Source organism: Capricornis sumatraensis, chromosome 2 (assembly GCF_032405125.1).
Source record: "Capricornis sumatraensis isolate serow.1 chromosome 2, serow.2, whole genome shotgun sequence".
NCBI classification, from domain to species: Eukaryota; Metazoa; Chordata; class Mammalia; order Artiodactyla; family Bovidae; genus Capricornis; species Capricornis sumatraensis.
Genome location: NC_091070.1, coordinates 220,799,999 through 220,826,929, shown reverse-complemented (window position 1 = coordinate 220,826,929; position 26,931 = coordinate 220,799,999). Strand labels below are relative to the sequence as shown.

Below are 26,931 nucleotides of genomic sequence, written 5' to 3'. Positions count from 1 at the left end.
GATTTTAAAACGACTGTAAATTGGAAAACAGTCCTGTGACCCTAAAATAAAACCACTTACATCACTCCACCTTCTCCTCCGGTCCTTGTCCACATCCTTGCGTATTTTTAAATCAGTGGAAAGGCTGTGTACAAGCTGCTTTGCTGTTTTGGTTGAGATGTCTCTGAATGTATTTCCAGGGATCCTAATGGTTCAAATTTCGTCGGGAGGGAAGGGCGAGGAGGGGTCGCTGGGGCGTGTCTGTGGCCGCAGAGCGTGCTGCCAGTCTCACTTGCCGTGTGTACCCAAGTTTGCTTTCAAACCGGGATTCCAAAATCAAAACCTTTTATCACTTATTGCTAGGTGCTCTCCATAAAGATTAGACCAATTTACAGAATCACCAGAAAGCTATCACATTCTGGCCTCCATCATGTTAAGCTCTGTGGAGCTCTCACCTTTGACACCCGGTTGCCAAGGTAAAGCCCGGAGCTGACAAATATGCTGCAGCCCAACGATGCTCCACACGTGGATCTCAGACAGCGGGACGGGGCGACCTCGGCTCCAGCGACCTTGGGCGACTCAGCTTTACAGGGCTTTTCCTGCACAGAACGCCAAGGTGTGTGCAGGAAACTTGCGACCCACTGAGCCAAAGGGGAGGTGGCAGGAACAGTGGGTGAAGGAAAAGCAGGAACCAACCTGAAAGGATAAGCAGCAGGGACAGCCACCTGCTACCTTCTCAGGACAGAGGGCGCACTGCTGTGCCGAGAGGCAAGGTGTTTGGAAAGGAGAGGAGGGGCCTGATGGACTTAAAAGCACACGCAGAGAACTACCCATGCCTCCACCTCTGCTTTGTCAACGCAGGCCACGCCCTTCTCCCAGGCAGGACAACTCTGAAATACTGCCTCCTTTCTTCTGGACTGTGCACCCAGACTGCTTTTCTGCCCGACAACATGACGGCTAACACCGATTAAGCACTTAGTGGGTTCCAGGCATCTAGCTACTGATGCCTGATCCTCACAACAAGCCTATGAGGCACGTAAACTGCAACATCATTTGTTGCTAAGGAACCCAAGGAGAGATACGTGAATGTATCATATAAACTCCTCTTTTGGGAAAGGAATTAGTATAGAAGGAAGCAGGAAGCCTACCAGGAGAGAAGGTCCAAGCAGGTAACGAGCCAGCAAACTTTTGCAGCTCTTGCAGCTCCTGGTCCAGATAGCTCAGTGCTCACTGAGGCTTGGCAACAAAGCAGGGGTCCTGGCCCAGGAAGCGGGTCCAGGCGTGATCCGGCACCGGCCACCCACTCTGCTTCCAACTGGGGCCAGGGCCTGGCCACATCATCTCTGCAGATTTTGAGACAACTTAACTGCAGCCATGAAGTTAAGCCGCGTGCTCCTTGGAAGGAAAGCTATGACCAACCTAGACAGCATGTTAAAAAGCAAAGACATCACTTTGCTGACAAAGGCCTGGAAAGTCAAAGCTATGGTTTTACAGTAGTCATGTATGGATGTGAGAGATGGACCATAAAGAAGGCTGAGCACTGAAGAACTGATGCTTCCAACTGTGGTGTTGGAGAAGACTCTTGAGAGTCCCTTGGGCTAAAAGGAGATCAAACCAGTCAATCCTAAAGGAAATCAACCCTGAATATTCATTGGACTGATGCTGAAGCTCCAATACTTTGGCCACCTGATATGAGGAACCGACTCACTGGAAAGATTGAGGGAGAGGAGGAGAAGGGGGTGAGAGGAAGAGATGGTTGGATGACCACAGTCCCTCAGTGGACGTAAGTTTGAGCAAACTCCAGGAGACAGTGGAGGATAGAGGAGCCTGGTGTGCCACAGTCTATGGGGTTGCAAAGAGACGTGACAGTCAGAGGGAGTGAACAATGAAACAAAATACAAATACCAGGTGTGAAGTGCTTCATAACCCCTCACGGAGAGTTACGTCTCGTGGTGTAAGGAACTCAGGACTTTCAAAGAGCTGCAGATACAGATGAACATTAGATCTGCCTGCAAGCAAAGGCCACTCCACGCCTGCCCAGCTCCCAGGTGCGCCGCCGTCCCTGCACACCACCCACCAGCCCTCTGGCGCTGTGCCGACGGCCATCACGCTCTCCAGAGTGCTCCGCCCAAAGCTCCGCACAGAAACAGCAAAGGCGCACGGAAAAGCCACCCTGAGATGTAAATCTTCCCTTCACTGTGGGCTCGGGCTATTTCCTTCAGTGCACCTCCTGGGAATCTGTTTTCTCGGCAATTACGACCGACCAGCACGTGGAAGGCCTCCGGAGGCCGTGGCCACCAGGGTAGGTGTGGACCCCGGCCTGAGCGATCGCTGGGCATGGTCAGGTCCCAGCTATCAGGGCGGGCTCTGGAAGGCTCTCACTGCCTGAGGAGCCTTTCCAGGTTTCCCGGAGTAAAAGCATTAACACCTAATAAGTCTTAAGACCATTTAAGGAAAGGCCAAAAAGGGCATGGCCGCAAGTCGCCCGAGCTTCCACTTGCGGTTCTGCCTAGGCCTCACGAGGGGCCCCCACGCGGAGCCCCCACGCCCACCCGGGGCCCCCACGCGGGGTACTCTCGCACACCCCGGGGCCCTCACGCGGGGTCCTCACGCGCACCCAGGGCCCCCAGCGGGCAGGCTCCCCAAACAGCGCCCTCCTCACACGCGGCCCGCCGCCCGAAGGCCTTCCCAGGCCAGGAGCAGACTTCTCTGGCCGCTCGCTGTCCGGAGGCGCCCGCCCTGCCTCAGGCTTCGGCCTGCGGCCTCCGCCGCCCGCCCCCGAGGCGCAGCCTGGCCCCCGCTCGCCCGCTGCCGCGCGGCCCCGCGCCCTCACCGGCTGTCCGGCCCGAGCTGTCGCCCGCAGCGGCCTCCGAGTCCGCGCCGGCTCCGCCCGGCTCTCCACTGCCCGCGGTCCGCCCCCGCGCCCCGCGCCCCTTCCCCGCCCCGCCCAGGGCCCCGCCCTCGCCCCGCGGATGCGCCGCCGATTGGTCTGACGGCTCCTGGGGCGGGGCCTCCGTACCGCTGGGGCGGGGCCTCCGCGGCCGCAGCCTGGAAGCGCGGCACAGAGCTCTGATTGGTGGATTTGTAGGGCGAGACGGCACGCGCAGAGTCGGATGTAATTCGGCCAGCTCGGCTCGAGGAGCCGCGGGCGCTTCTGGGCGCGGCGTCGGCTCAGGGGGCGGGATGGCAGATCCGTGCTCGGGGCGTGGTTACGGCTCGGGGAGGGGCGGGGCGTTGGCACGGGGGGCGGGGCGCGACTCCGGCCCAGATCCGTCTGCAGCCTCGTTCTGCCCTGGGCCGTGGCCGCCTGCGTCGCTGTTACCAGGTCCTCTTCTCCTGGGGCTACCGGGGTGGGCCTAGGGGCGCCGAGGGCCAGGCGAAGGTGTGCTGTAGAGGAAACGGGCCGTGCTGGGAGCCCAGCGGCCCCCTAGCTTTCGCGGTCCCCCACCGGGGAATGGAAACGTGGCACCATCTCCGGAGCGCCCAGGCCCACGATTTGCAGGAGTACACGCCCCTTCAGTTGAGTGAGCTCCTGTGCATTCTTGGAGATCCGGCTCAACTTGCCCCGGTCCTACCCCCGCCGCGGTCCCCGCGGGCAGGCCAGGAGCGCCCCCGCGCGGCTATCTAGGGAGTAAGTCCCGAACCATCCTGGAGAATCCTGGTTGGTTGGCCTCCGGGCACATCTCACACAAGGAGGAGGAATATCTGCTTTCCACGGGGCTGCCTCGGAAGGGCACTCTTGCCTCCGTTGTTTCCGCCGGGTTTTTTTTCTAACCGGCCCCCAGCGCAGAACCCCGCACCCGTCCCCCCCCCCGAGGCACAGAACCCCGACAGGAGCACACTGCCAGGGAGGCCACGCAGGGAGACCCTGGTCAGAGCGGCGGGGGACCCAGTAGAGGCTGCAGGGCATAAGCTGGAAGGAACACCGAGGGAGGGACGGGCCTGGAGAGAACTACAGAAGGAAAGGGGCCCAGGCGGTCCTGGGCGGAGGGGCCAGGGGACCGGATGCCACCCCCAGATCAGGTTTCCAGCATTCCTCCTGGTCAGTCAGTCGCTGTCCCTACCGTGAATGAGACCTTGCTTCTCTCACGTTTTCTACCCGGAGGGCTGACAGCGAGCTCTCATTAGAGCTCCTCTTTATCAGTTCCCCTGTAAATCCTTTCTTTCCAGGCTTCGTGGCTCCTTCTTTCCAGCTGGGATCTCCAGTACAGAGCTGTTATGTACTGATGTTCATGCGAATAATTCCTCCCATTTCTTATACACAGGAAATGCAGAACTTTCTCTGAGTGTTTCCGAGATCTTACACCTTTACCTTGTAAAGAGCCAATAATGAGAACTACTCACTCAATATCTAAACAATAGTGCTTTATTGGTGAAAGGTTAGTTTCAGTGGATACAAAATTGCTGTGTAAAATAAGTTTTCAAAATACATTTTTATAGGTAAAGTTTTATCTCTTAGTAACTAAAGAGCAATTATCTATTAGCAAAAGTATTTAGATTGGGGCAGCAAAACAGAAGGGAATTTGAAAGTGTAGGTCCACCCACACCCACGCATCCATTAGGTGGCAGCTGGCACTAGACTTACTGGGCTTATAACGTCTACCACTTTCAAGTACTGCCACCCCACCCCCTTTTAAAAAACAGCTTTTACTAGCGAAGTTGATAAATGCCAAAATGGAACACTTCTTGGTAAATAAAACCTGTACACTGCACCCAAACCTATAGCTCTTGACCACTCACAGTCAGGCAGCAGTGAAGGGCAGTCGGGAGAACACTAGATGGCCTTCTGCAGCGCACCTGGCTAACGCTGCCACCATCTCCCTTCCTTCCTGGGTGGCCTTGGCCCTGGAGCGCAGCGCTTCTCCACATCAGCCCCTGTGCTCCAGTGGGATGAGAACGCTGAGCCAGCAGCCACTCCCTCCAGTCTCCTTCCATGTGGCACTTCTGGGGACCTATCAACCGCAGGGCAAGGACCCAGCCAGTGCGGCACCCACGGTGGCACCGTCAGCCAGCCCACAGAGCAAGTCTGAAAGAGCCTTCCCTCTCAAGCCGCCTGTGGACAAGTCTGTGCTAACACGTAAGGAAGGAAACCACGGTGGCTGAAAATGAACGGGACAGGCCACACACTGCTATCTGCCTGAACACCGTTGAGAGTGGGATCAGTCCAAGTGAAGCCAAACCAGGAGAACTGCGCTGGGAATCGTGGCAGCGCTGCCCAGACGCAGCTTCCATACCGCAGTCACAGGAAACACGCCAAGCCTGCCAAAACGGCAGGCTTCTGCACAGACCAACTGCTAACTCCCCGTAAGAAGTTATGCTTGAATCTAGTTGAGTACAGAGCTCACTGACTCTCACCACACAGGTAAGGGTCTCAGCTGTGACATGGAAACGGCGGCTCGTGGGCTTTCGTGGCAGACTCTGTAGAACGTGGCTTGCACTGAGTCCTCTGCAGTGGTTTAAAAAATGACCTCACAATTCAAAGACTTGTTTAAAAACTCACCCTTAACAGCCTGCTTGTAAAAAAGCTATTTAAGCATAAGCATGTATCCAATTAGATACCTTTTCATTTGGTAAACAGATAATGTGCAGATGTATTAACAGCATGGAGTTATAGCAGCAAAACTGGTTTTGGATGTTGTGGTCAAACAAAAGCAAGGCAGGGGAGCAGGTGCCATGGCTTGAGGAGAGACGGCCTGGTACCCGGGCAGCTCATCCTTCTGTGTTCATGTCTCTACTGCACAGGAACGTTCTCGGAAATCTGAACGTTCTAGAAGTAAATCTCGATTAGTCGGTTAGGCCAGTCAAACGAAATTCCACTATTAACTATACGTGCTGACTGGTCCCTGGGAATCAGTTCTAGCGTTAGTGGTTACTTGAAATGGAAGAATAAGGAAAATGGACAGTTCACGTCACAAAATATAAAGTATAACAGAACAATGAAATGCAAATGTTAAGGTACTTCATACAAAATAACACATTGAAAGTTCTAAAAAAAATTAAATTCTTAGGCACAGGTACTGTGAAATGTGGACAGGCACCCCCCCAACAGTCTTGAAAACACGCAGCTGTGTTACTCATCGGAATAGTTATCTTGCAAAGTGTTTCCTGGAAAGACAAAACACAAGACATTTATGTGGGAGTGAGGCCCTGCCCACTACTCAGACCACAACCAGCAGGATTTTTCTGTGTAGTAACAAAGGGCAAAGGTTGAGCAGACAGTGGGCCCCGAGGACCACAGTGTCTACTAAAGGCAAAACCTCATTTACAAAGTTCTTGGAAACCAGGATGAAAAGTACGCAGAAATGTATTGGTTTTATGTACCCAAAGTGGAATTCTCATAATTCCGTAAAGCTTCGGAAAGAGGAGCGGCAGGACAGAGAAGTGAGCCAACAGCCATGGCTCCCTCCCGCTCCAGGGCAGCCCTGGCGCTCCGAGGCCCCTCTCCCTCCCACCGCCTCCCGGCAGGCGCACACCTGCCCAGGCAGCACCGCCCCCCGGTGTCAGAAGGTCCACCAGCTGCCAAGGGTGTGACCACAGCGCCAGCATCCTCCCTGCTGAAGCGGGGCCTCCGCACCCACTCAGAGAGGCCCCTGGGACCTTCCCAAGGTTCCAACACAACGACCACGGAGAAGCAGTCACCCCTGACCCAGGTGGGTCCCCTGGATGCTCCCTCTGGAAGTGAGTGCCTGTACCCTCCTGCCTCCTTGTGTCTTTCTGTGCAGCGATTTCACAACTGAAACCTCTCCCAATAAGCCACCAAGGGCAAGGGCTTTATTTGGTGACCAGCACCCCCAACCTGGCCCCGCCCAGGTCCTTCACCTCTGACAGGTGCCCAACCTCAGGGCCCCTCACCTTCTGTCTCACTGGTCCTGCAATGTGGTAGCTCAGCCCGCAGCTGCTCACATCGTCACAGTACGTGAGTCACGTTGTCACAGTACGTGAGTGACGCTGCTACAGTCCCAGGCCCCTTAACCACACTGGAGACCCTCTGCCCAAATCCCGGCTTCTCCCTAGACCTGGGCAGCTCCTCCAGGAAGTGGGCCGGCCCCCACCCCGACCCCACTCCTCCTCCGGGTTCTGACTTTACCTTCTGCCCCCTCCTCTTGGAGCTAGTTAGCCACTGCCTGGACAGCTCTAAGCGTCCCCTGTCCAAAGGGCAAGGAGAGGGCACTGCGGAGAGGCCGCACCGCCCGGCCAGACCCCCGGAGCCACCGAGGATGAGCAGTCAGGGCGGAGCTGCAGTGAGGGGCCAGGCCAGCGGTCTCCCTCGAGGGGACCCCTCAGCCCACCTCTACTTCTGCTCTGCCTGAGCTGTGCCAATTACATGAAGTTCCCTTTGGCTCCTTCCTCCACTATCCTACATGCGGTTGAGTTTGCTCCTCACCATGTCTTCTCATAAGACTTTTAGGATCAAGAGATTTCTGGCCAAGAAACAAGAGCAGAGTCGTCCCATTCCTCAACAGATTCGAGTGAAAACTGCGAATAAACCCGGGTACCCCTCCGAGAGCAGATCCTGGAGGAGAGCCAAGGTGGGTCTGTCAGGGCCTCACACGGGAGCTGCAAACAGCGCTGCCACGCCTCCCGGCCCCAGCAGCGAGCGCGCCACTGCCGCCCAGCAGCTCACGGGAGGGGGGTGCTTGGCTCCCGGTGCTTCCTGCTTTCTCACTAGTGGTCCATGCGGCTTAGCAAGAAACACGGGAAAGCTTTCACTGGAAAAAATTCTCTTTGTAAAGATACTTTGAGCCTTAATAAATTTCAAATTGTATGACCAACAAAAGCTATTTTAATATACAATTTTTCTCCTACTGTTGAGATATTAAATCTCTAAAGTAGGAGTCTGGAGAGTTCTTGGGGGTGAATCCACCGCTACCGGGAAGGTGATAGACCCAGCTCCTCGGGGACAGAAGCTCTGCACTCGTTTCAGGCCTCACCCTGTAGGTCTTGTCATCTGTATACTGAATTTTACCCTTAACAAATGTGATCTAGGAAGTCGGACATTTTCCTGTAGGGGTGTGGGTGGCGTGGGAACCTTTAACCTCTAGCCAGTCCGTCCGAGGGCAGTTGACAACCTCAACTTGTGACTGGCATCTGAAGTGGGGGCAGACTGGTGCCCAGTCTGGGACTGAGCCCCATGCTGCAGGGTCGGATGTGAGCTCCAGGCGGCAGGCGTGGGGACCTGCATGCATCTGGGAGCAGGAATGAGGTGTCCCAGGTGGAAGGAAACACAGGAGGGAAGAGCGGCCTTCTTCCCTACACAGAAAGGACCAGCTCGGCTTCCCACTCCAGCTGCTGACCACGCTTCCAGACTGAGAAAACATGGCTGCCCTTCACTAGATGGGGCGTGGGAAGCTGTGGTCTCCCGGGAGCCACCCTCCCTCAGGGGCCGCGGCCGCTCCCCAGGCCGGGTCTTACCTCACACGTGGTGCCCATGGACCCCGCCGTCACCGTCGCCACCCTGCAGCTGCAGCTGCATCTGCGCCTGCATCCGTGCAATCATCTCCTGCATGCGGCGGAGCTGTGGGTGCAAGCGGGGCACGTGAGCCTGGGGCCCTCATGGGCCGTGACTGCAGCCCCACGAGCTAACTCTAGCTGACTCTGACCAGCCAGTGAAAGACCCACGGTCTCAACAGAACACCGAGCACACGAGAAAAGGCAATTCAAGTGAAAAATGAAAAAGACCAAGAAACGGGAGAAATAGGAAAGGAAAGACAGCACGAGAGCGTTTGACCTAGAAAGGCTAGAAACAGCTGCTGCCCCCCCGCGGGGACCGTCCCCGAGGGGCCGAATCCCACGGTGACCATCCCTGAGGGGCCCGAGGCCCGGCCGCTCCCGTGGGGACCGTCCCCAAGGGGCCCGAATCCCACGGTGACCAACCCCGAGGGGCCCGAGGCCCGGCCACTCCCGCGGGGACCGTCCCCGAGGGGCCCGAATCCCACAGTGACCATCCCCGAGGGGCCCGAGGCCCGGCCGCTCCCGTGGGGACCGTCCCCAAGGGGCCCGAATCCCAAGGTGACTGTCCCCCAGGGGCCCAAGCCCCAGCTGCTCCCGTGGGGACCGTCCCCAAGGGGCCCGAATCCCGGGGTGACTGTCCTCGAGGGGCCTGAGGCCCGGCCACTCCCGCGGGGACCGTCCCCGAGGGGCCCGAATCCCACGGTGACCATCCCTGAGGGGCCCGAGGCCCGGCCGCTCCCGTGGGGACCGTCCCCAAGGGGCCCGAATCCCGGGGTGACTGTCCTCGAGGGGCCTGAGGCCCGGCCGCTCCTGCGGTGACCGTCCCCCCATCCCCTCAGGAGCGCCCTGCGCCTCCACCCCGGGTCTCCAGGGCGGGCGGCCGCCCCGTCAGGGGCCCTGGGGCACTCGGCAGGCAGGCTCTACAGGGACTACGCCGCCCCCGCCCCCTGGAGCTTCCTGTCGGCTCAGACTCTGAGCACACTTCTCAGGGCAGCTTTCTCTAGCTCCATCCCCCGCGTGAGTCATGCGTATTCCCCAAATTTTTCTTAATGACGGTGAGTGACAACTTCTGTCGTTATATTTTCACTGTCTGTGTGTATGAAAACTGCTGTTTTTTAAACCTTATACAAATCAGCCATGTTACTAAACTCTATTTCCAACTTTTCCCATTAAATTGCTACTGAACATTAGAAACTACGTTACTTTTCTACTTACCTCAGCTTCCTTCTCCAGCAGTATCTGGTCTTTATTCATGTCCTCGTTTTCCACTTTCCTAAGAGTTGAAAGAAATTACAAGTATAATATTACGACAAATACGGCTGGTCGTTTCTGATGAGAGATACCCAAAGTAAAATTTCACTTTACAACTTCTCAGAAATACAATTTCTGAGAAAAATCTATTGGAAATCATACAGACTAACTATTTTTCAGACTAACAACATGAATGAATAAGAAAAGAAAAAATGGTCAAAAAGAAAACACAAAATGGAAAATTAAAGACATTTTTCTTACTCTAAGCTGGGGGGATGGGTGGGTGGAACACTACCAACTTCACTCAAAAAACAGCAGATTTTATCTGAAGAGTAGGTTTCTAAGGTAAGTTCTGAACAAAGACTACAGCCGTCACACTGTGAAAGGAACACGCTGTAAGCGTCCAGGCCGAGAAGCGGGCGTGGAGGCCTCTGAGCCTGCAGACGCAGCTCCGCACGGCCGCTGCACGGCACCACGGCCTGACGGTCCGCGGACAACATGCTCTCACTGCCTCTAAATCCGTTCTTAACGTCTGGTCCCCAAATTAACACCACCTTAAAGTAATCTCCAAAGTGCACCTCATACATGGGTACAAAGGACCTTGTATGGAAAAAGGACCCAACACAAGCCCGTGGCCTTTCGACTAGAACTGTTCTTGATCTAAATGATTAGAGATGCCTTTCAACAGGCAAAGCAGATCAAAAACACACCCGGCCCCACGAGCGATTAAACTAGCAACAAGTATGTGGAGATAGCTCTGGGGAGGACACCGAACGGCGATGCTGGCGGCCAGCTGAGCTGGGCACGGGAGCAGAGGGGACAGCACAGCTTGGGCAATGACCTGCCGCCTCTCTTGAGCCTCTCGGACCGGAAGTTCTCATAGTGCAGGTCCTGGGTCACCTCCTGGAGATCCTGCATGTGAGTGCTGCAAGACAAGAGACGCACCGGAGTCGCAGGGGGACACCTGGTCACGTACACGCAGCACACGCCAGGAACGAGACCCCGGGGCACCTCCCACAGGAGACCACCGCCCAAGGTCAGAGGGAGCGCCACTGAGGTGAGCGCTGCCTAAACCAGAGCACACTCCTCTGAAGGGACTTATGAGAACATGCAGTTCAGACGCTCGTGACTCCGCAAGCTTAACCTTTATACCAGAGGGAGCCTGTCACTGTTACCCGCGGAGAAAACCGTCAGGGTGTCCGAGCCTGAGGTGGAGCACAGGCCTGGGCAGGAGAGGCCAGTCTGCGGTAGTCAGAAGCGGGCGGGCCTCCACACTGTGCTGGACTGCCCGCTTCAGGGGCGCAGGGAACCCCCGCTTGGAAGCCCCGCTCTCCCCCCAGGCGCCGCCACGGGGACAGATGGTACTCACATGAGCATCGTCCTCAGCTTCAGAAAGTCGTTGTGCTCCGGGTTCTCCACCTCCACGACACCCCAGGGGTAGAGGCGGCCTCTGACCTTCTTGCCTTTGGCTTCAATCAGCTGATTGGATCCAACCACAGAGAAAGGGATGCTGGCCTAGAAGGAGACACACGGGGTAGACTGGCTCCACACGGGGAACCCCAGCTTTCACTGCAAACACAGGGACGTGAGCAGAGAACCCGCACACTGCCACCAACCGCAGGGCTCACTGCAAAGCCGAAGGCACACAGGCCACTTACAAGGGGCGGCTGTCTCCACGGGGGACAGGTGTACACAGCTCAGCCTTCAGGAAGGGTTCTAAGCCTCGGGTGACAGCTATGCTGAAGCACGCCGAGAGCCAAACCACTAGTGTACCTGAGCCTGCCCGGGCAAGCCCAGACGTCAAGCCTCCAGAAATCTGGCCCTCCGCCAGCTCTTTCCAGGTTAAATGCACTGACTGCAGGAAGCGGGCTTCCCGGGTAGCACTAGAGGTGAAGAATCCACCCGTCAGTGCAGGAGACCTGGGTTCAACCCCGGGGTCAGGAAGATCCCTGGAGGAGGAAGCGGCAACCCACTCCAGTGTTCTTGTCTGGGAAATCCCAGGGACTGAGGACCCTGGTGGGCTACAGTCCAAGGGGTCACAAAAGAGTCAGACACGACTTAGCGGCTAACTAGCAGCCACCACAGGAAGGTAAGAGGGACCGACCCTGTACATCTGGAGACCCAGCGCCCACCTTGAGAAGCCTCGTCTGCTCTTTAAAGTCCTCATCTTCGTCGGACTCTGCGTCGGGTAAGTGATAGATTTTGATGCTGTGTTCCTCAATTTCATCCAGAATCTGAAAGGATGACCACACCAGGAGCAACTGTAGCAAACTGCGTACTGTTCCAGTCACAGTTAACACCCCGTATGAGAAACTTGTCGGAGCAATCCAGATGTCAACAAAGAATCCTACTGATTAAAACCATTTTCAAATGATCTTACAAACCACTCAAAAGCCTGGCGTGCACTCTGAGGGGTCCTCCAGTCAGAATAACAACAGGAATGCAGCCCTCCGCCCTGCCGAGGCCGTAGACTGACAGCCGTCCCCGAGCAGCCACAGAGGGCGCCATACGCAAGCAGCCCGGCAAGAGGCCGCTCGGCAGGGCCAGGAGGGGCCAGGGGGACACCTGCCAGTGGCCGGAGGGCAACACAGAATCCAGGAGGGCTGGGAGGCAGGGCCGAGTGTGACTGGGGCTGACAAGTGGACAAGTCCCCAGTGTCAGGAAGGGATCGAGGGTCTCGATTTTATCTAACAGGCCAAGAGTGCTGAACCAAGTGGCAGAGTTGCCTAGAGGAAAAAAACTGGGCTGGAGTGGAAGCTAGCACGCATTCACCCGTCAGTCTACCAGAAACCTAGCCCCCAAGCCCTCGCACGTGCTGGGCATCCACCAGGTCTGGGGCAGGCTGGCCCTCTGCTTACCCTCATGCTAGAATCTGGGCTCTCAACGGAAGAGAAAACACAGGCCAAGGCAGCAGGAAGCAGCTCTGCTTCAAACCTGCTCCCAAGCTTGTTCCTCCTTAACGTGACTAGGACCTCGCGTAGTCAAAGATCCCGGATGAACTCACGGTCCACACTAGGTCACGAGCTAAGAAAAGGACTCCCTGCAGCCTGGCCCCAGCAAGCTGGCCTTGGCCTGCTCAGGACGGCTCCCTCCCTCCCTGCTGAGATGGAGAAGCTGAGCAGGGAGCCGGAAGCTGCTCTGTCCCCTGCCCCACAAGACAAGGCTTACGCTGGGGATGAGGACAGAGCAAAGTTAGTAACTAGGCCACCCAGAATTGGAAGAGAGAAGAAAGTGATAAATCAACACTAACCGTGCAAGCTCAGTCTGGGTGACAACAAGAACCATGGGATCGTCTTGACAGGGAGGGAGGGGCGGACAGAGGTCTGGGGACAGACGTCCGTAGACAAGGAAAGGAGCGTGTGGACAGGCACAGGAGAAAAGCCAGGTAAGAGGGGACTGGAAAGGCCCAAGATTCCATTTCACTTCAGACTCTGAGATCAAGACCTATGAGCTCTGTACACATCATCAGAGATGTATATAGAGCGTTCTAACCCTGACAGCTCTCTCCACTGCATGTCTGAAATATATCTCCTATTAAGGTGAAGTCCCCTTAAGTGTGAGCTGCTCAACTGTTTACTGTCAGGGACGAAAGTGCCTAAGTTCTCAGGTGCTCTTCCAAAGGCCTGCGTGTTTTCTAAAAAACTGGCAGCATTTAAGACAATAAAGGAGAAGGCTGACAGAAGACATCAGGAGAAACACAAGAACAGAAACGTCAGTAGGCGAAATCTTTTACAACACGATAATCAGCATCTAAAAATACAGGCCCATCTATGAGGCGGTAATAAACGCAATGGAGCAGCAAGGCTCTAAAACCCGAGAAACACCAATGGGGTTCAAGCGCCTGGAAGAGACTCGGACCAGCGACGGGGCGAAGGCCTGCGGGGGAGGCCCACACCCAGGCTCCAGAGAGGCAGACAAGATACCAACTCATTTGAGGAAAACACACTCTTTCAAAGGACAGCGCACATCCATTTCCTCCTAAGCTTACACGACCGTGAGACACAGACTCGCGCTGACGCTAGCAGTACAAGCACCAGGGAGGCCTGCTGGGTGCCCCCTCCCCTCCCAGGCCCGCCCCCTGGGATGCCTGCTGGGTGCCCCCTCCCCTCCCAGGCCCAGGCCCAGGCCCAGGCCCGCCCCCTGGAGGCCTGCTTGGTGCCCCCTCCCCTCCCAGGCCCGCCCCCTGGGAGGCCTGCTGGGTGCCCCCTCCCCTCCCCTCCCAGGCCCGCCCCCTGGAGGCCTGCTTGGTGCCCCCTCCCCTCCCAGGCCCAGGCCCGCCCCCTGGGAGGCCTGCTGGGTGCCCCCTCCCCTCCCAGGCCCAGGCCGGCCCCCTGGAGGCCTGCTGGGTGCCCCCTCCCCTCCCAGGCCCGCCCCCTGGGAGGCCTGCTGGGTGCCCCCTCCCCTCCCAGGCCCAGGCCCGCCCCCTGGAGGCCTGCTTGGTGCCCCCTCCCCTCCCAGGCCCGCCCCCTGGGAGGCCTGCTGGGTGCCCCCTCCCCTCCCCTCCCAGGCCCGCCCCCTGGGAGGCCTGCTGGGTGCCCCCTCCCCTCCCAGGCCCAGGCCCGCCCCCTGGGAGGCCTGCTGGGTGCCCCCTCCCCTCCCAGGCCCAGACCCAGGCCCGCCCCCTGGAGGCCTGCTGGGTGCCCCCTCCCCTCCTCTCCCAGGCCCGCCCCCTGGAGGCCTGCTGGGTGCCCCCTCCCCTCCCAGGCCCAGGTCCGCCCCCTGGGAGGCCTGCTGGGTGCCCCCTCCCCTCCCCTCCCAGGCCTGCCCCCTGGAGGCCTGCTGGGTGCCCCCTCCCCTCCCAGGCCCAGGCCCGCCCCCTGGAGGCCTGCTGGGGACAGCTCCCACCCCGGGAGCCCAGCACGCACCCTTTTCTTCAGGCGCTCCCTCTCCTTCAGGGTGAGCGTGTCGGCTTTCGCGATGACAGGCACAATATTCACCTTGTTGTGGATCGCCTTCATGAACGCGACATCCAATGGCTTCAGTCTGAAAGTCATGTTTAAGGGAAGCATGTTTCTCAGGACCGCCTCCCTTCTCACAGTGGCGCACGCAGGTCGGGGGCCGCGCGCGCGCTCACGCGGGTCGGGGGCCGCGCGGGCGCTCACGCAGGTCAGGGGCCGCGCGGGCGGTCGGGGGGCGCGCGGGCGGTCGGGGGCTGCGCGGGCGCGGGGGCTGCGCGCGCGCTCACGCGGGTCCGGCGCCGCGCGCGCGGGCGCTCACCCGTGCCCGAAGGGGGAGATGAAGTAGAAGCAGCAGTGCACCCTGTTGTCCACGATGTGCCGCCTGTTGAGGCCGCTCTCGTCGTGCAGGTACCGCTCGAACTGCTCGTCGATGTAGCAGATGATGGTTTTAAAGCTGAGAGACACAAACACCAACCATCACGGGATACGAAGACAAACACGTTTCTCTAGCCCCCGCCCCTCTAGCAGATGTGACTTAACCCAACTGCAGGATGGAAACGGAAAGCCGACTCCTAGGTTTGGCAACACAGTGGCTTTTGGAAACTGCGCCAAGAATCATCTCTACGACCGGATGCGATAGGTTACAGAGCCTGCGCTGGCTGACAGGAGACAGACGGGACCCCGGGGGAGTGGGAGCAGGACTCCTGCAGACGGGGCTGCAGCAGCGTCGGCAGGAGCCAGGGAGGAGCCCCAGGAGGAGGAGAGATGAGGGAGGCCCCCTGCCCCTCCCGCCCTCTCCCCGTCAGTGCTGGAAAGCTGCTGCCTTGGGTTTGCAGGATTAGGACCGAGAGAGGCTGTACAGTGAAAGCGGTGCTCTCTCCAGGGGGCACAGCCCAGACTGCCCTCACAGTCCACCTCCTCACTTCCTTACTGTGCAAAGTCGCCAATAAGCAGCCAACTACAGACACTCGGTCTGGAGCAAGTCTCTTCAGGGATCTCATCTTCCTGAATATGCAAAGGAGGAAGACTCCTATAATATCTCGTTCACTAGCCGTGGTCCAAATCAAGGTGCTTTACTGATGTTAGCATTTGCTGTTTGGCTGACTTTGTGATATCAGATCTCACTAGAATGCTCTTAAGAGAAAATACTCATTCCTTGGGAAATTCCTCATTAAAAACGCTATAATGAGAATGGTTTAAATCGCCTTATCATTCTGTCACACACAGCTACCCCAGACCCAGCGTTGGTGAGTGACATGACGGACTGAAGCACATGGAGACACGCTTGGCAGGGGCACAGCCGCATCACCGAGGGCCCTGGGGACCCACCAGTCCCTGCAGTTGATGGCGTCCCCGTAGCCCGGGGTGTCCACCACAGTCAGCCGCAGCTTCACCCCGCGCTCTTCAATCTCAACAGTGGAAGCCTCAATCTGGACAGTTCTTTCAATTTTCTCTAAAACAGAAGCAACCTTGTTACTTTCCTATTATTAAACAAGTGACTCAGAAGTAGCTATTTCTCTTTAAGGACAGTTCTTAGAAGGTAACATGAAGATTGTGTAAAAAGGATCCCAGGGACAGCAAGAGAAACATTGTAGCTGAGATTAAAGGGCTGTAGTGAGGTAGAAAAAGTCAATATTGAAAACTGCAGCTTCTTTTCCTGGGACAGGAAGAACAATGAATGCCTCATCTAAAGACTGCCCAGGGACTGCAGCCCCATTGTGGGGGCCTAGGGCCCAGGCTGATGGATTCACAGCTGACTCAGCAGCCTCACAAAGCCCAGTGGTCAGTGCTGGACACACACACCCAAGGGAAAGGGGTCAGATGACACCCATGCCCACCGAAACCTTCTCTGTATGCAGGTTTTTTCATGAGCAACCATTTTCACTTGATCCTCATCAAACACGTAATACAGGCAGGAACTATCACACCCCGTAGACAAAGAAATCAAGTGTGGGAAAGACGGGCCACAGGCCATGCAAGCATGCCAGGTGCAGCGCCCCTTCCCCCGCCCAACAGCTGTTTCGTCCAGAGTCACACAGAGCAGCAGGGCCGAGGCACGGGCCCCTGGCTGCGCTCTGCAGGCCCAACCTCGCCGAGCTGTCACTGCAGCGCGGGGCCTTCCGTACCTGCTGCTCCAGGGATAACTCTCTCTGGGTAGAGGTCGGTCAGAAACAGGCTGTTGATGAGCGTCGATTTTCCGAGCCCCGATTCACCTTGAAATGAAAAGGAATGTGATGTCATGATGTTACCTGTGCGACACAGTCAAGCCCGCTGAGTGCTGACGTGAGGCCTGGCCCAGGACTAAGCACCTCACAAACATCCTTCTCTGCATCCCGTGTGACCACAATGGATTTGGCACAACCGCCCTGGTCCCACTGATGAGAACAGGGGCTCTGAGGTCACTAGCCTGCACGCTCGGGCTGCTGTCCAGAGCAAGGCCTCAGTTGGAATCCAGAGAAATCTGGAGAAATCTGAGAAATCATAAGACCATAATTCCATATGTGGTGGTTTAGTCGCTCAGTTGTATCCGACCCCTGAGACCTGCCATGGGCTGTAGTCTTCCAGGTTCCTCTGTCCATGGGATTTTCCAGACAAGAATACTGGAGTGGGTTGCCATTTCCTTCTCCAGGGGATCTTCCTGACACAGGAATCAAACCAGAGTCTCCTGCATTGCAGGCAGATTCTTTACTGACTGAGCTACAAGGGAAACCCAACTCCATCTGACCTTTTGCCAAATATGTGGAATGGACTTGAAGTGGCTCCTTATTTTTTGATAAACAGAATGCACAGATTTTTAGGTATGGGCTCTGCTAACCTTTAGACTTACCACATTTCAGAAAGCTGAACAGACACAACAGTGTCAAAGGCACCCGGCTTCCCCAGCTGTGAGGGCAGGGCGGGGATGCAGGGACACCCAAGACTCCTGTCACGTGACTGGTCACGTGACCAGCCGGCCAGCAAGGTGGGAGCAGGCCCCCTCCCCCTTCCTGTTTCACTCACAGCCCCACACCCCCTGCTGGTGGCCACCACAGGCAGGGCAGGCAGCTTCCCACTCTTCTGTGGGTATCACACCCCACGGCAGGCAGCACATGTTCCCCCAAGCAGTTAGTGAGTTAGAAACTGCTCTTCAATATTGTAAAGTAGCCTTCAATTAAAATAAATTTAATTAAAAAAATTTAAAAATTCCTCTTCAACCACTAACTACGTATTCTGAATATTTGAAACTTAACTTCAAAGAAGATGTAGAACACCAAGAAATTGAAATGTATATTCCAAGGAAGAACAACCAGACCCCACCACTTTGCCAGAGGTCGTCATCTAAGGCTGTTTTGTACGTGTTGGTCTGACCGGCCCTGGGCACCTCAGCTCCACCCCCTCTCTGTAACAGAGTCAGGGAAGGAGCACACATCTGATCTGAAAATTACCTCTGGGAATATCAAGAACAAAAAACTGAATCTGAAATTGGCAGACACATAATTCGGACTGTACTTTAACTAGAGTGCAGTTTTCATAGATGAGAAGTAACATTAAAGGGGCAAAAGCAGAATCACATATCGAGCCTTTCCAAATATGAGAGTAAGAATATGGCCGACTGCGTGCTCTCGCGGTAAGTTACCCTTTTACTAAAGTGTCCAGTGATGCTCGTTCACTACAGGTGCAGGGGCCCTGACCAGTTCGCCAAGCCCTCTCTGAGCACCTGCCCAGGCGCAGATGGGGACACAACGGCGAGTCCCTGCCCCCGTGGGGCTCTGCCATCCAGCAGGCGAGGTGACGGACAAACACGGCCACCCTGCTACCAACAGAGTGGTGACAGCTCTGAGCAATCCAGCTGAAATCGGACCCAGGCCCGAAGACAGCTCAGCAAAGGCGTCTGAGCAGAGGTGCCCGACTTCTGAACCATGAGTCTCAGCTTTAAGGGTGTAAGTGACTGTTTCCCTGGGAATCACTTTGGGGTGACATCCACAACGTGCTCATTAGCTCAGCAGACGAGGCCACCCCAGGCTGACCTCTGAGCACACCCAGCCCTGCTGTGTTCTGCACCAGCATCTCCATCTCCGCTGAGAGTTTCCCTGACAGGTACCTGGCGATGGGCACACAAGACACACACAGGAGGCGTGGGCCAGCGTGAATCCATCGCCACCAACACATCTGAACACAAAGCACAGGGCGCACTGTGCTCTCCAGCTCTCACGCAGCACACGCTCGGCTCCGGAGGCTGCTTGTTGCCGCCGCCCCTACTGGTAGCCCATTTCTCTGCACTGTCGAGCAACGTTCCGCGAGCGGATACAACCCGTGTGGTGCTGGGCCGACGCCTGCGTGTGTCCAGAGAGGCAGACCCAAGCACTCACCCAGGCTGCAATGTGCCATCATTCCTCCTGGGCACACACCTGGGAGCGCGCGGCCGTGAAGAACGCCCACGCCTGAGCACCGCGCCCGCAGGGAGGCGGCTCCCGCTGCTCCACCCCCTGCCCAGCGCAGCAGCTATCTGAGGGGTGCGCGGGACCCCCTGGTTGTGGTTTTAGGGGCGCTTTACTGTGACCCGAGGAGACGACACCCTCGTGCGTTTGCCAGCCATCTGCTTATTCCTGTGAAGCGTCTGTCCACACCTTCTGACTCTCTTTGTAACCGGGTCACTCGTCTTCTTACTGAGGCTGCAGAGGTCTTCCGTATTCCAGATAGGAGTCCTGTGTCGCAAACACTACAAGCGCTTTCTCGGCCTGTGGCCCACTTTCGTATCACTGCCTTTTGAGGAAAGCAAATCTTGAATGAAGCACAATGTATCATTTCCTTTTGTGATCAGTGTTCCTCATGTCCTAAGCAATCTGCTACTCCGAAGTCATAAACTTTTTATAGCTTTCCAACTAGGTCAACAACTGGTTGAGTGAACAGGTGATGCTCAGTATGAAGCAGAGGTTGGAATTCATTTTCTGCCAGTCTTTCAGTTGTTTCAGCACTGTTTGTGAAGACTGACCTGTGCCCATGCCAGATCTCCTCGGCGCCTTTGTCCACCGTGAGCTGAGCGCCTCCACACCTGCCTTACACACTGTGTGGGTGCTGGAAATCAGACTGTTGCTGTCATATCCTGGGCCCTCTGCATTTACAACTGCATTTTAGAATCAAATGGTTAATTCCTGTTGTCAAAAGCCCCTGCAATTTTGGCTGGGACTGTACTGACTCTATGGACCCATCTGGGGAGGGTGGACACCCGCGGAGCCCAGCGCACCAGGGCAGGGGTGAGGGTTCACCCTTCCTCAGCCTTCCCCTGGTTTTTCCTGGCAGCGCCTGCGCATTGGCAGTGTAGGTCCTGCACACGTTAACGTTTTGTTAAGTTATCCCTAAGCAGTATGTTGGAGGAGGAAATGGCAACCCACTCCAGTGTTCTTACCTAGAGAATCCCAGGGACGGGGGAGCCTGGTGGGCTGCCATCTAAGGGCTCGCACAGTCGGACGCGACTGAAGTGACTTAGCAGCAGCGGCAGCAGCAGTATGTACCTCTTATATTACTGTAAATGGTACTGTCTCTTAAGAAGATTTTATTAATGTAATTGCCTTTGACATTATATTTTTGTTTTTAAACTCCTTTTTGGTAACACACAGAAATAAAGCTGGTTTTTACACACTCACTGGGAGCCTGCACCCTTGCTGTTCCGATCTAGTAGCTGTGTAGGTTCTGATGATTTTAATAGACACAAATACGTCATTTGTAATTAAGGAGAGTTTACTTCCTGCTCTCAGTTTTTTAGCAGTGAGAGTGCTGCTGACTACAGGTATTTCCCCTTCAGAACCAGTGACTGCTTTCCCATATTAAACCATGCATTCCTGCAATAAAACCCCCTTTGTTTAGGAAGTACAGTCAGTCTTGCTATATGACATTTGCTTTGAAACTGACAATCTGTTCCAACACAACGGATACATTAGGGGACAATTTCCACATAATACAAACCTCACACTTTGTTACAGGTGATGAGAAGCCAAGTCCAGCCAGCAGAACCAGCCCGAGGAGCTCCCACGGCACCCAGCTAGCTGTTTGCCATAGGCCGCCGCCAGGCAGCACCCCTGCTCACAGCAACGCGCAGGCTGCACCCTGCCGAGGCCCGCTTTCCCACCACCTCGGGCCCAGGGGCTCGTCTGGTGCGGTACTTTTCTCAAGCAGTTCACGTGTAGACGGAGGTGGTTTTCGCTGCTGTTCAACGTGCAGTAGAGGAAGGCTCTGAGTGGGCCCGCTTCCCCACAAGCTGCACGGCCGCACAGCATGACGCCTGCTGAAGAACACGCAGATGCCGCATCACGCTGGAACTGAGTGCAACAAGCGATTTCACAGCGCAGGACTCGACCACCGCAGTAAGGTGTCACGTCTACACTCCTTAGGGGGTCAGTCTGCGTCTCCAGCCACCTGTAACAGGGCAGCACTTGGCCTGGCACTCTCCTCGGACAGCGTCTCTGCTGAACGCTCCACGTGCGTTCACAGGATGTCTGCCCTGCAGCTGTTCAGCAGTCCTGGCAGCGGCGCCATAGTTTGATGGTATAATTTAAACATTCTACACGACTGACTTTCTATTTGCTTCCTCAGCTACTGTGAGGAGTGCTGGAAACTCCTGTTAGTATCTCTCTCCTCAGATCCTGCATCAGGCATATTTAAGATGGTGCCGCTCTGAACAGACCCCTTTCTCGTTAGGATATGACGTTCCTCACGTTTGGCATTCCTCGGGGGCAGACGTAGAGTCTGCTCTGACAGGATCGAGAGCACCTCAGCTTTCTTACGACTGGGGCGTGCGTGACGAGGCCCCGCTCCTTTACGTCTTGCTGGTTTCTGCACAGAAGGGCCTTCCTGGCACCGCGGGACCGCAGTCCACGTGCACACACCACCCGGGCTGCGCTCACGCCCCCGGACGCCGCCCTGCTTCTCGTCTCATCTATGCTTTCATCTTTCTCCACTCTCTTTTGGACTAAATACTTGTTTACATTCTGTTTTAACAAACCTACTGGCTGCCAGCCAGATCTTCATTTTCCCAGCGGCCGCTCTGAGGTTCACAGCGTGCACGGGTAACTCAGCATCTCCCTTTCGAGCACTTTCTGTCACCTCACCCATCATGAAAGCTCACAGCCACACGCTTTTATCCACCCCCTGCCCACTGTGTGATCCTGCTCATCTGACCCGTGCACGTTTCACACTATGGATTATCTCTGAAAGAAACATCTTACTTACCAGCCCCACCTGCCATTCCCAGCGCTCCCCTTCTTCCGCCAACCTGAAAATTTCATCTCTCTTATGGTGTAGTCTGATACTCAACAACTCTTTCCACTAACTTACAAGAAAATGTCTTTATCTTCTCTTTCCAACTTCCGTTTTTAAGGGTGATTTTTGATGGAACACAGAACTCTCCGCTGTTAAGAACTTCTAACCGTCCTTCTGCAGGGTCTACGTCAGTCCCGAAGAGCTGCCAGTGACCCTTCCTGCCTCTGGCGCTCTGTGGGCACTGCTTCTCTTTTCTGGCTGCCTGTGAGACCGTCCCATTTGTCAGCGGTTTCCACCTCCTGACCCTGGGCCCTGGCGCTCTTCTGTATTTACTCTCCCTGGTTCTCTGGATGCTCTCCGTTATCCCCTTTCTTCTGCAGTGAATAAGCTGCTGAGCCCATCAGGAAATTCTTCATCTCAGGTGCTGTACCTATTTTAATCTTCACAAGTTCCGTTTTCTTCTTTTCTGGATCTACTTCCACTGCTCGGTCTCCCTCCTGCTTACAGGCTGCTTTCTTCCCCCTTGTCTGCAGACCCAACAGCTTTCTGCCGGATGCTCAGCGCTGTGCGCTACGCTGCACATGTCCAGACACTGACGTCCTTTAATAAGTCGTAGGCTTTGTCCCGGCAAGTAGCTGGATCATTTGTAAATAAACTTGATCCTTTTAAGGTTCATTTAGAAGTTTTTATAGGGAGGGTGTAGACCAACCTTTACGTGAGTTTACCCCTGCTCCCACGCAAGGGCTCTGCTCAGCGTCGCAGGCGCTCTCGCCCCTGGTTGGCTGGACTCCACTGCCTCCTGACGCCCCTCGAGGCAGCCTCCAGCTCTGCTCAGCTCCTTCCTGGTGGCTGTGTTCTACCGGACTTCCTGGAAGCTCCCCACCCTCTACCGGCACGCGGACCACCTGCAGCCCCAGGCGAGAGGGAGCCCCCACAGAGGCGGAGGGAGGCGGCCTTGTCTCCAGAACTCTGCCGGGGCCTCAGCCCCCGAACTGTGGTCTTCCTTAGCCAAGACCACTTGCTCTGGTTCACTCCTCCCTGGGGAAGGGCAGGTGGCTGGCAGCAAGTTGGGATAGCTTTACAGTTCATGTAATTTTTTCCTTCTCTCAAGGATCCAAGTCCTGCATTCCTGTTCAAAGTCTTAAAAGGGCTGTTTCATGCATCTTGCCCAGCCATCTGGTTATTCACACCAGGAGGACTGGTCTGGTATAGTCATTTCAGGATTCAGCAAACTACAGTGCTCCGGGAAATCCAGCCCACTAGCTCATAAACAAAACAGCTTCGCCAAAAGCTGTGAGGCTCACAGTGCCTTCAATACTCACTGTCTGACCCTTTGCAGAAAGTCTGTCGACGCGAGTTATTCCACCAGGGCCGGAAATACAAGTAACGGTCTGACTTGAACGAAGCGACGGACCCGGGTCCCAGGCTGCACTGCATCTCTCTCCCGACTAGAAACCTGAGTCTGCGCGATCACCAGCCTCGTGTAACCATGCTCCTCAAACGCGTCGCTAGTCACTTCTCCGGGCCCAGGGTCCCACACTTCTTTTTCCATCTCAGATCTGTGAACTGTTTATCCTAGGAAACAACTGCTTGTCCCATTCCTGCGTGACCACCCCATCAAGGTTTTCCAGGGGCATCTTAGCATTTGGGGAGAATTCTGCAGCTATCGAGACTGTAATACAAAGTGATACAGCAAGGAGAACTAACTGTTCATCAACTTGGCTTTGCTCTGGATACCCTAACCCTGATATGCATGCCACAATCCACGATGAAACGCATCTGATGTAACAGGAAGAAATTTCAGGTGAGCACTCGACTTCAAAGGACTGTATGCACTCATTTAAAAATATGTGCATAGTAAGGATTGTCCCTTGTTTAAAATAGATCTACCACAAAAACTATAGTTATTTTTATGAGTATTAAATAAACAAACACTTCTAGTTAAAATATATGTTACCTTTAAAGTACAACAAATTACTGTAAAATTCGGAAGGCTAAACCAACCAGACATTCATCACCTCATGGACTCTCTGGGTTTGAAGTTGGGGCGTATCTAAGGTGGGTCCTTACTGCTTGAGGGTCTCTCTGTGGTCACAGTGATGTCAGCCAGGAGTGGTGGTCACCAGGAGGCCTAACTGGAGCAAGGACGGTTCTGAGATGGGAGCCTCAGTGCCTTGCCTGTGGACTTCTCCATAAGGTACTGACCGTCCCCCGAGGGACTGCTTCAGAGAAAGCGAGGCACAGGCCAGTCTCTCTAGGTCATGTGTCCTCACCTGGCAACGTCCCATTGGCTGCCCGGGGAAGCCCTGCCCTGTGGGGGAGGGACCAGAAAGGCCGATGGGGTGGGGGACCTCAGAGGCTGTCACAGCGAGCACACCCTGTCACTGCACACAAGCGAGGGAATGACAGGGCAGCTTTCCCTTCGTACTCCAGGAAAATTCTCTAGAGAGTTTCCCCCAAATTCTCGAGGTGTTTGATTCTGTCCGCAGAGGAGTCCTGTGGCTCTGGAGGCCACACTGTCACACCCAAGGGTGGGAAAGGGAGGCGCCCAGATTCAACAACCCGAGGGCATAAGTGAGTCTCTTACCAACCACCATCAGTGTGAATTCAAAACCTTTTTTCACTGACTTTCGGTGAACTTGATTGGGAAGGTTTGCAAATCCAACATATCCAGGAGTTTCTGGATTTATAAACTGAGCTGGTTGTTGCTAAAAAAAGAACAATTAAACACCTTATTAGTTGCTTTTAACATATTATTAAACCTGTGACAAACATAGATATCATTAGTTTTCACAAATCAAAAAGTATACACATAAATCAATACTTCCAAAAAGTCACTGCTATCAGAAAGCTTAACACCATTTAAAAAACCAATCCAGTATCATTTCATACCTACACGCTGACCTAAAATAACATTTCTGTTAAGCAACACACCAAAGATACGTTAACTCATCTCAGTACCATTTCAATCTTGACGTGAGAAACTGTCTACAGAGTGAAAGGAAAGTCAGTCAAACTTACAAAGTAAGGCCCAACTGACAGTGGTTTCATCCATCAAACTCAGCTCAAGAGCAGCTTCAGGAGAAGCAGGAAGCAGCCCTGTCTCCTGCGCAGGCCCAGCTCCCCAGAGTGGAGCCAGGGGTGAGGCAGGCCACCGAGGGGCGCCATGCTGGGAACCCCACCCCCCAGACGGAGAGAAAGAAGACAGAGAGGCCCTCGGAGAGCCCCTCGACAGCCTCTCACGAGGGGATGCCACACCGCGAGGTCGCTAACACTGAAGAGTCTAGGCTGTGGCTTACTGACCACGCCAAGAAAGCAAGACACAGCGATAGAGACTTACTAAACGTAAAAGGCAAGATTTAGAATGGTGTTTCCTTTGAGATATATTAACATATTCACATGTGTGTGCACACTGATATAAAAACAATATTCAGAAATGTTGCAATGCTACAAGTGGTTGGAGAAGGCAATGGCACCCCACTCCAGTACTCTTGCCTGGAAAATCCTACGGACGGAGGAGCCTGGAAGGTGGCAGTCCATGGGGTCGCTAAGAGTCAGACAGGACTGAGCGACTTCCCTTTCACTTTTCACTTTCATGCACTAGAGAAGGAAATGGCAACCCACTCCAGTGTTCTTGCCTGGAGAATCCCAGGGACGGGGGAGCCTGGTGGGCTGCCGTCTCTGGGGTCACACAGAGTCGGACACGACTCAAGTGACTGAGCAGCAGCAGCAGTAGCAGTACAAGTGGTTATTCTGAATAACGGAATTATGGTTAATTATTATTTTCTTTCCCGCTTATCAAAGATCCATACTGATGCCTATATAAAAAATGAAAATTACTATGATGTTTCTGTATCACAGTAACAAACACCCAAAGACTTAAAAATAAAAGGCAAAGAGAAACAATAATCTTGCAACTTTAACCACAAATTCTGCTTTTCTCAGCATGTCTTTTAGAATCAACTTCTTTCAGGGCTCTGGGCTAATTTGTAAGAGCTGACATAAGCCAATTTATCAAGTCTCAGAACCCCATCAATTCCATCATGATAAATTATTACAATTTTAAAATTATTATTTGAATGGTCTGCCAGGTATAATCTAAGGAGGCTAAACAGATCATTAATGCTTTTAGAAACATATTGAAAATCTGGAAAAAGCTACCTCAGACCTTTTAGGATGACAGGTAAACTAGGACTGTCCTAATGAATCACACAGTTATACAATGACTCATATAAACCTTGACAGTCAAAGGTTTGAAAGCAAAGTAGTTTTTCTCCTTATACTGTGGATACATGATGAAGTACGATCTCTTACCTTAGACATCTTTACTAATGAAGTTGATGAAGTTTTGTCAATCTGTTAAAAAAAAAAAAGTACATTCACACACACACACATATTCAATATAGTACAAACTGACATGCAACTACACATGAGGCGCCAACAGCTTCTGTTTCACTCAGCTTCTCATTACATCAAACACTTCCCCAGAAATGATGAAATTTTCACCTCTCATTGGATAAGTTAGGTATAAAAAATTAAGCTATGGAAAGTGACCATTTATATGCGCACATACATATGTATTCCATGTCCTCACAAATACCTTTGTTACTGCTGCTTATGCATTAGGCACTAGATATGCAGCAGGAAAAAAAGACAAAGTCCCACAACCTCTGGAATTGTGTGATTTCCTTTCTTTCTCTGAAAACTTTGCACACGGAAGAGATTCCTGTCGGAGTCTATCTGTCTGCTGCCTGCTGGGGAGGGTGCCTGAGCTCCTCAGACTAGACTCTGATCCTGGGGCACACAGAGCCAGCAGCTACGGTTATAAGTAAAGGAGAAAGGACCGAAGGTGCCTGAGGGTTTGAACCCTGGAAGACAGGGACTGTGCTGGCCAGCCTTGGTAAAAAGTCAGAGATGTGAATGCCCTCCCATCTGACTCTTTCTGGCACTTAGAAAACAACCTTCACTTTCCTGACTCTCCATATCCCCCAGATGGATATATTCATTCCTGAATACAGCACAAAGTTTCCTTTTTGAATGGAAATGGTCCAACCAGCCCCGAAAAAATGGTGAAGCGAGGTTAAGACAGTTAGAAATTGTAACTCTAATTCCCGGG

The 26,931-nt window shown here is 54.4% G+C and overlaps 2 protein-coding genes across 2 annotated transcripts in view; one reads left to right on the top strand and one right to left on the bottom strand.

Moving 5' to 3' along the window:
* Window positions 1-4,357: 4,357 nt before the first annotated feature.
* SEPTIN2 (septin 2) overlaps window positions 4,358-26,931 on the bottom strand; it is a 28,698-nt gene continuing 6,124 nt past the window's right edge. The window contains exons 2-13 of the mRNA XM_068964792.1: window positions 26,130-26,171; window positions 24,403-24,523; window positions 16,706-16,792; window positions 15,909-16,032; window positions 14,899-15,033; window positions 14,547-14,664; window positions 11,814-11,915; window positions 11,051-11,196; window positions 10,523-10,606; window positions 9,646-9,703; window positions 8,392-8,494; window positions 4,358-6,084 (exon numbers count right to left, since the gene is read on the bottom strand). Of these exons, the coding sequence (XP_068820893.1) occupies window positions 8,393-8,494; window positions 9,646-9,703; window positions 10,523-10,606; window positions 11,051-11,196; window positions 11,814-11,915; window positions 14,547-14,664; window positions 14,899-15,033; window positions 15,909-16,032; window positions 16,706-16,792; window positions 24,403-24,523; window positions 26,130-26,138 (1,086 nt within the window). The 5' untranslated portion in view covers window positions 26,139-26,171 and the 3' untranslated portion in view covers window positions 4,358-6,084; window position 8,392. The remainder of the gene's footprint in view (window positions 6,085-8,391; window positions 8,495-9,645; window positions 9,704-10,522; window positions 10,607-11,050; window positions 11,197-11,813; window positions 11,916-14,546; window positions 14,665-14,898; window positions 15,034-15,908; window positions 16,033-16,705; window positions 16,793-24,402; window positions 24,524-26,129; window positions 26,172-26,931) is intronic.
* On the top strand, window positions 7,365-8,060 carry LOC138070834 (large ribosomal subunit protein eL39-like). Its single transcript, XM_068962106.1, has 2 exons — window positions 7,365-7,626; window positions 8,041-8,060. Exons 1-2 carry the CDS (start codon window positions 7,365-7,367, stop codon window positions 8,058-8,060), a joined length of 282 nt encoding a protein of 93 aa, XP_068818207.1.